This window comes from Lathyrus oleraceus, chromosome 1 (assembly GCF_024323335.1).
Source record: "Lathyrus oleraceus cultivar Zhongwan6 chromosome 1, CAAS_Psat_ZW6_1.0, whole genome shotgun sequence".
Classification (NCBI taxonomy): Eukaryota; Viridiplantae; Streptophyta; class Magnoliopsida; order Fabales; family Fabaceae; genus Lathyrus; species Lathyrus oleraceus.
In genome coordinates this window covers 198509407-198518484 of record NC_066579.1, presented here as the reverse complement: position 1 = coordinate 198518484, position 9078 = coordinate 198509407, and the positions used below count along the sequence as shown (strand labels likewise).

General features: G+C 32.2%; 1 protein-coding gene across 3 annotated transcripts; it reads left to right on the top strand.

The window, feature by feature from the left end:
• Window positions 1-5894: 5894 nt before the first annotated feature.
• On the top strand, window positions 5895-8446 carry LOC127127309 (uncharacterized). Of its 3 annotated transcripts, none has more exons than XR_007805315.1 (3): window positions 5895-6315; window positions 7206-7266; window positions 8048-8446. XR_007805315.1 is itself a non-coding variant. In XM_051056463.1 (2 exons), exon 1 carries the CDS (start codon window positions 5958-5960, stop codon window positions 6306-6308), a length of 351 nt encoding a protein of 116 aa, XP_050912420.1. In that variant the 5' UTR covers window positions 5897-5957; the 3' UTR covers window positions 6309-6315; window positions 8048-8446. The 3 variants fall into 3 exon arrangements, 1 of the variants encoding a protein (XP_050912420.1); XR_007805313.1 differs by having other exon boundaries at window positions 6871-7266; XM_051056463.1 differs by lacking the exon at window positions 7206-7266 and having other exon boundaries at window positions 5897-6315.
• Window positions 8447-9078: the final 632 nt, after the last annotated feature.

Here is a 9078-nt window from a genome sequence, read left to right as displayed (position 1 = left end):
ATTGTATGTCTTTGTGTCATATTCACACATCATTTATATTAGAGATAGGTAGGACTTATTTCCAGTGATGAGTTAGAACTTCAGTCCAGTGATTAGTGGGACTCTGGTCCAGTGACGAGTTTGGACTTCACTCTAGTGACCAGTTGGATGATTCAGTAACATACCTCTGAATATCAGAATTTTGGTATCACATTCATTGGATTATAAGAGATGAATATGTTGCATACATAATTGCATTTGTGAATGATCATTTTTGTGGATGGATTGTATGATTGGTTATTTATGCTAACATATGTGAATGTATTCTCACCTCATGTTTGTTTTTGTGTTGTTCTTTACGCCTGTGGTACAAATACTCAGGTAGAGACTGATGAGCTTTAGTTGTTGCTTGTATTGGAGGACGACATTGTTGGCCTTCTTTGTTATTTATCTTTTTGCGTTGTTTAGATTTTCGTGTGTCACCCTGATAATGTAACAATGGGTTGGGAATACCTTATTATGTTTTTCTATGAGTTGTTAAGTTAACTATTTTATGATTAAATGAAATTAATTTCTATTTATGAGACTATTAGAGTTGTTTTGAAGTTTATTTTTCGTTGCTACTGTGATTTGAGAATGTTATGCTGTGAAATGCGGCACCATTTTAAAGTATTTTATTCCACATGTTTTATAAATTAAGTGTGTTGGGGTTTATGGTGTTAGATAATTGGTATCAGAGCAGGTCGATCCATTCGCCTAAGTTTTGTAAACTTATTTATACCCTGGTGTTCAACATTTGTGTGAACACTACATGTGCTTGTTTTCATTAACCGTTATTTGCTTTACTATTGTAACTGGATTTATGGTTGGTTGCGTAGGAGGAAATGGTGTAGACGTTGAATGGTCCAAGTGCGTGAAGTTCAAAAGTCGTCTACGTCCTAAGATCAAGCAGTTCATTGGATATTAGGAGATCTTCCTTTTCTCAGTGTTGGTCATCAAATGCATAATTTATGATTAGGATATTAGATCCAAATACACTCACTATAAGAGTGTGAGAAAGAAGAAGAATTGGAATCAGAATCATGGCATGTCGTATATTACTCTAGTTGTTAAGGAGAATCAGAAGTGCCAGCAGAAGGCCGCAAATGGGAATGAAACAAGTGGGGAGGCATTTCTGCTTCTCTGAGATGCAAGAGTGCAATTTAAGTGTGGAAAGTAGCGACATTATGTCATTGATTGCAAGAGTGCGGTTCTAACTTATTTCAACTATAGAGAAGCATATCATATCAGTACCCAGTGTTAGAAGCCGAAGAAAGCTTTGAGTTTCGCATAAGCTACTGGGAAGGTGTTTACTCTTAGTGGTGTGAAGGTCTCGAAATCAGATAATTTGATTCGAGGTATGTGTTTCATAAATGATGTTTCTTTGATTTCTATCATCGATACGGGTGCTACACATTCGTTTATATCTCTTGATTGTGTTATCAAGTTGAATTTGGTAGTGTCTACTATGAAGGGTAGTATGTAGTTGATACCTCGTCCAATGGTTCTGTGATTAATTCGTTGGTTTGTCTTAATTGCCCCCTAACCATTTATGGTAAAGATTTTGTAGTCTACTTGATTTGTTTACTCCTAAGTCAACTAGATGTTGTTTTAGGAATGAATTGGTTAAAGTTCAACCATATTCATATTCATTATTTTTATAAGACCATGTTATTTCACGAGCCCGAAGGGACACCTCGATTTAGAATTATTGATTATTTTATTTATTTATTTATTTTATTTTATTGGTGTGAAGTTAATTAAATAATTATTTTGTGTGAATTATGTGAATAAATTAGTTGGTTGGGTAGAATTAATTAAATTGACATAATAGAAATAGAGAATTAGTAAGAATGGAGTGGAAAGTGTGAATTAATAGAAATAAAGGGGATCAAGGAGTAAGAGATTTAGTTAGTTTGGGTCAAACATGTAATTAGAGAGAGATAATTAATTATTTATAAAAACAGAAAATTAGAGAGAAATAGCTCTTATTCTAACCGTACGTGAAATACAAAAGGGTTTTTGAGAGAACGCTTGAAGAGGAGTGTTAGGGCTTGAGGGAATAACACAAATTCACCTTGCTTTTGCTGGAAATTCTGAAATATAAGATAAGGGGGACTATTCATCTATGAGTGCTAAATCATGAAATGGTAGAGATGTTTCCTTAACCTAAAATAATGTTTGATCATCTATGAATATGTGATGTGAAATGATGAACATTTGAATGATAAATTTGGTTGTATGTTGATCTTGATTATGTTTGCCATGGATTGATTTGAATTGTAACGATGGGTGGTTGTTGTATGGTGTGTTCTTGAGTTTTGATGAAAATTTGACGTTTTAGGGTATGATTTTGAGTGATGAAATCATGAGGAAAAACTGTAGTTTTATCGATTTAATTATGTTTGGTCTATTGGTGATGTTAGAATGTGAGTTTGAGAGTTTTTGATTGATTAATTTGGGACTGGTATGAGGTTTGAAGGGTTGGAATTGGTTTTGCAATTGTAACAGAGAAAACTATTTTTTTTTAGAAAATCCTTCACTGACAATCGATTACACTAGTTCAAATTTTAAAAAATACTTCAGTGACAATCGATTGCACCCTGATTGCAATTGATTGCACTAGTGTAATTTTTGGAAAATCCTTCAACGAAAATCAATTTTACTCTGATTGCAATCGATTGCACAATGTAAATTTTGAGAAAAATCTGTTTTGAATTAGTTGACATATCCCGACGATTTTGGTCATAACTTTCATTTTGTAAGTCCGGTTTAGATGTTATTCAAAGCGTTGGAAAGCTAATATGCTGAATTACATAGTAATAATGAGAGTTGGGATGATTGAACTATGATTATGTGTATACTGTTGTGGTTTTCATGATGATGTTAAGAACCATTTAGCGAAACATTGAGTTTTCGTTGATGATGAATTGATGCGGTATATTGCTAATATAACTGCAGGTTATTTGATTGTCGTGTTTTGATGACATGTGGGTTGGGGTATGGATTCATCTTTACTTTTGCATTAGGGACCAATGTTATCGAAGTTGTCTGACACTTTGTCTTCAACATTTGTCCTTCATCTTCTATCTAATTTCTTCAAGGCTTTGTTAAACTTTCAACCAACAAACAAGTGATATAGCTTCTGATAGACTTTCTTCAGTATCACATTGATATTAACCCTCTTCGGTGTTGGATACAAATACAATACTTTTGTTTTTCTTTTCAGTTATATCATTTATTGTCATCTCAAAGGTTTGGAAAGATCCAATGAGTTCATCCACTTTGATGATGCTAATGTCTTGAGCTTCTTCAATAGTTATGACCTTCATATCAATCTTTTTAGGTAGGGATCTTAATATCTTTCTGGTCAGTTTTTCTTCAAACATCTTCTCTCATAATGCAAAAGAAGTATTGGTAATATCACACAACCTAATGTTGAAGTCAGATATGGATTCATACTCCCTCATTCTTAAACTTTCAAACTTTGTTGTGAGGAGCTGCAACCCTGACATACAAACTTTGGATGTGCCTTAATGTGCAGTTTTGAGAATCTCCAATGCCTATTTGGCTTCTTTACTTGTGTTGATTAATCTAAACATGTTCTTGTCCACACCATTGAAAATAACATTTATATCTTTGAAGTTTCCAAGAGCTTAATCATCTTCAACATTAGACCAATCAGCTTCAAGATTTAGGATTGGTGTTCCATCTTCAGAGGTAGTCACAAGATATTTCAAACCTTTTTATAACAACCTTCCATGTTTTGTTGTCCATGGATTTAAGGAAAATAACCATTTTAGCTTTCCAATAATCATAGTTGGTGTCATCTAAGACATATGGTCTATTCACTGACCCTCATTTCTTAGTATTGTACATTTGAACAGAAAATAATCTCCCTGGAGCTCACCGAAACAGAACACGGTGCCTACTCTAATATCAATTGAAATTTTATTCTTCGTAGGTCAAATGTTAGACACAATGTCTTAGACAATGTGTACCATATAAAACAATATGTATCAGACTAAGGAATTTAATGTAGAAAGAAATAAAGAACACAAGAGAATTGTTAACCTAGTTCAATACAACATCACCTACATCTAGGGAGCTTCCAACCCAAGAAAGGAAATTCACTCTCAATAGTATTAGTATAATTAGTCTTGTATGAACAAATCTTATTCAATGCATACTTCTTAATACTATCCGTGTCTTTCTATTTTGGACCCCCCTAAATATGAGAGTCCCTCTCACTTTCTCTCAATCACCACCCTAATGATCTTATACTTTCAACAGAATAAAGATGTTGAATTAAAACTTAGCTAACAATCAACCTCTATGCCTTGAATATTTAGTTTAGATTTCTTTAGAGATTTACAATGAACAACAAGAGTACAAAGATTCAAGGAACAAAACCATAACACACTAGATCTTCAATACTTGTGTGTATACAAAGGTAGGAATGGGTCTCCTTAAATAACAATCCATCTTTCGAGATTTTCTCCAATGTGCATTAAATTTGAGAAAAATCATATTGATTTGCTTTAAAAACATCCACAAAAAGATTTGATTTGATTTGATCTTCATTCAATTTAAATCTTCATTTAATTAGCTTTGATCTTATTAAATCTTTTTGACAAATCTCATTAAATAACATATTGCTAAAAAATATAACAACAAATCTTCTTTGAAACAAACAAAATTTGGCTCAGAAAAACTAAAAAACCTTGACTTGTAGACTGAGGCCAGATGTTGCACACATTCTGGAACATCTTGTCCTACATGTTGCATCTTCACCAAACATACATCTTGTGCTACCAATGTTATTTTATATAATGCAGTCAATCAAAGGAACAATAGCTCCCAAAGTTTGGTTGAAGCTTAAAAACTAACCTCTCCAGAATTCTTGTGGAAATGAGACTATCTGCTTCAATCCTTCGTTTGAAAGGAAGACTCACCGCTTCTCTTACGCGTTTGCTATTTGGTTGGAAGTTAGGCACAAAACTTATTTTTCCTTATATAAAGGGATTTGAGAGTTCAAACTACTAAAAACTCTTAAATTTATTGGATACTCTCAAGATCAATTCTTGAGGACAAGACTAAGTCGTTTTTTTTTACTGAATCTGTATAATTTTTGGTGTTCTCTTCTTTCCTTAACTCTTTACAATTCCGCATTTCATCTTCTACAATTTATTTTCCGCTTCATGACTCTAAAACTTTTTTTAAAATGTTTTATAACTCTGATTTTAATCCTAAAAGTTTTTCAAGTTCAAATTTTTCTGAAACACACAATTCATCATCTTCTTGTGTGCGAAGTCACATGTCCAACAATACTAATTTTAATTAATCACATATATAAAATGAGGAATATAAGGCATTCGATTGGGATCTGAAGTCACATATCCAATAATACTGAACAATATTAGCTTTGATTCATATCACATATATATATATATATATATATATATATATATATATATATATATATATATATATATATATATATATATATATATATATATATATATATATATATATATATATATATATATATATATATATATATATATATATATATATATATATATATATATATATATATATATATATATATATATATATATATATATATATATATATATATATATATATATATATATATATATATATATATATATATATATATATATATATATATATATATATATATATATATATATATATATATATATAATAACGATATAATATTTATATGACATAGTGGGTGTATTGTGTATTCGTAAACCGATGGAGTGCAAATAACAAGTCCAAGGTAAAGAATAAAAACCCAACCCAGAAGACAAAAAGCCCATACAAGTAAACCCTATATATACTCACCAACCTCTTCAACTTCCTCGCAACCCTAGGAAACCCTAGCGCCGTTCAATTCTTCCCCAATTCCAATGTCAGATCCATACGAACGTGCAAAAGGAAGTAGATTATCCTTCAAAGGAGGAACCCTAGCAACTAGGCAAAAATCCATTGACAAAAAGCGAAAGAAAAAGAAGAACAAAATCGAAAACCCTAACCCCAACATCGAAGAAGAAACCCTAGTTGAAGGAGACAAAAATGAAACCGTTGAAGGGTCTGAGTCGTCGGAGTATACTATTGACGCTGCGAAGAAAATGAAGTACGATCAACTTTTTCCGGTTGAGGCGAAGAAATTCGGGTACGAACCTAAAAGTAAGGCCAAATCAATTGAAGAAGCGTTAGATGACCGTGTCAAGAAGAAAGCTGATCGTTACTGTAAATAGTGTAATTGTAAGTTTCCCTTTTCCGAATTTTCTTTGATTTAATAATTTCGTTATTGGAGAAATATGTTTGAATTTCTTTGTTGCGTATTAGGGTTATTTCTATTTATTTAAGTAAAGCTCTTGAATTTTGAAGGAGTTTGGCTAAATGACCGTTTTTATCGCCGTGATATTCATGAAATTGTGGTTCAGTTTATGTCTCTATTGTAATAATTATAGTGCTAAATTTATAAAGTGTTTGTGGTTTGTTATTATGCCCAGTGATGTATCAATATACTATTGAACGGTTACACGGTTTTATTCACAACCTATTTGCATTTCTCTCTTTCTCTCTCTCTCTCTCTCTTAGTCTCTCCCTCTGTGTTTTCTTGTGTGTGTTGGTGTGCGTGTGTAGGAATGCAAGAAGGTTGTGAATAAAACTAGTGATGAAAACCGTAGATGATTTTATAAGCTATGAGATCTGAGGGCTTTGGATACCATACTTTCTATTCATTAGAAGGATGAGTTTTAAAATTAGTTTTACAAATAGTTAGTGAAAAAACTTCAATTTCTCAATTGTGTGCAGATTCAATGACATCCGAGGTGTTTTGAATATGTTTACCCATCTTCCATGAATTTCCCATGGCTTTGTTTGGATTGCTGGAATCAGATGGAGTGGAGGAGGAATAGGATGGAATGAAATGATATTCTATTGTTGGGATAATTTAAAATCTGATGAACATTTTGGAATTGAGTGGTATGGATATCATTTCATTCAATAATTTACCACAATACTCCTTCCCTGCTCCACTCATCTTATGAAGCATTTCTGGTGGAATGAACAACTTGCTTTGTATGTGTATTCTCAATTCAATTGTGTTTTAATAAAATCTGATGAAGCATTTTGTGTGGAATGAACAGCTTGCTTTGTTTCGCACTGCTTCACGCATCTTATGATATCCAAACTAGTCTAAATGGGTTTGTACGTGTATTCTCAATTCAATTGTGTTTTAATAAAATGACTTGGTATATTTTTCCCAAAATCCTGCCCAATGATGTATAAATAGATTATTGAGCGGCTACATGGATTTTGTTTGTAACTGGATCTGCACCTCTCTCTCTCTCTCAATCTCTCTCCATCTCTATCTCTTAACTCCTTTTGTGTTTGTGTGTGTGTGTGTTTGGTTAACAACATTGAAAGGTGCAAGATGGTTATGAATTAAACCTGTGACTATGGCTGAAGATGAATTTTTTTAAGCTATGAGATCTGAGGGCTTTGGATTCCTGGTAGATTTATATTTATCTTTTTGTATCAAATTAGAGATGTGCACAATTTATTTAATATTCTGACAGTTCTATGTTTACTACCCAATGATGGACAAAATAGACTATTAAGTGGCTGCATGGTATTGTTTATAGCTTGATGAGCACCATTGCCTTTGGCTTTCTTTTCTCTCTCTGCCTCTCTCTCAATCTCTCTCTCTCTCTCACTCTCTATTCATTCATTCATAAATATATATATATATAAATAAATATTCACATGGTGCTCAAAGGCTGTGAACAATGCCATTGTCAAAGCTGCTTATGATTTTTCCTAGCTATGAGATCTGAGGGTTTTTGTAGCACTGGTTTTGTCTTCATTTTGTTATTTTAAAAATTAATTTGATTGTGAAGTTTTGAAAATTTTACTTAAAACACAGTAATTTCCTTGCCATACACTAGAATCATTTTCCTGATGAACACCACTAAATCTATTAATGCAGAATATGACTCTACTTCTGGTTTTCTTGTCACAACCATGCACGATATTGATTGATCTGATATGATACTTATAAATTTATTGATCATTCCCGGCAAAAGAAGTTTGAGTAAGGAAGATAACTGCCGCTCACCACTAAAACCAGATGACCCAAGCAACCATCCGGGCAAAAGAAGTTTGAGCATGGCATGTTGAGTGGCTGGTTAATCTTCCAGTATTGTTTTACCTGTAAACGTATGTTGGCTGTTGATTTGGATTTATTGGGTTATAATTATATGTTTTAGTCAAATGATTCATGGTTATGAATTCAAACGTCTAACCTCATAATCTCTGAATGACATAACATCTCACATGCTGTAGCTTGATACATAATTTGTGAAAGAGGTTTTACCATATTCATACACTCACTGTTACACTCCTTGTAAATTTGACTTTTTGTATGTATATCCTTCCTCCAAAGTTTCTATTTTTTGATGAAAATTATACATTTGATTTAGTTTACTCATTCGGTATGATGATTTTTTGTATCTTACATTTTTTCTGTTTAATTAAAATTTCTCTATTTATAATTATTTAAATGTCTATTTGATTTTAATAGCTTTTTAGTTTTATAAAAAAGTCGACTTTTTTTCCCCTTAATTTCATATTTGAATTTTTTGTTGCCCCCCTTCAAATTTGTACAGTTGTCTCTTTATTTTATCCCTATCACACAATTTATGCCACATTGCATTTTTAAAATAAAAATAAAATTTATCAAGTATTTATTTGGTTAGTTTGTAGGTGGGTCGTAACACACTTGTCACTGAATTGATTGTCATATGCATTATATAAACTAGCACCAATAAGCTGTATGAATTATATAAAACTTTGTTTAGTTTGTAGGGGGTTCGTAACACCCTCGTAACTGCTCCTTGCCTCCTGTGAATCCATATTATCTTTTTGGATATGAACCGGGTAATGTTGCCTTTGTCATTAAAATGCATTAGTACTTTCAACAATTTTATTGAAGGTGAAAACTTTGGTGAATACAATGTA

What these genes read in the sequence shown, in the direction of transcription:
- LOC127127309 (XM_051056463.1), top strand. Translation starts at nt 5,958, where the DNA reads ATGTCAGATCCATACGAACGTGCAAAAGGAAGTAGATTATCCTTCAAA.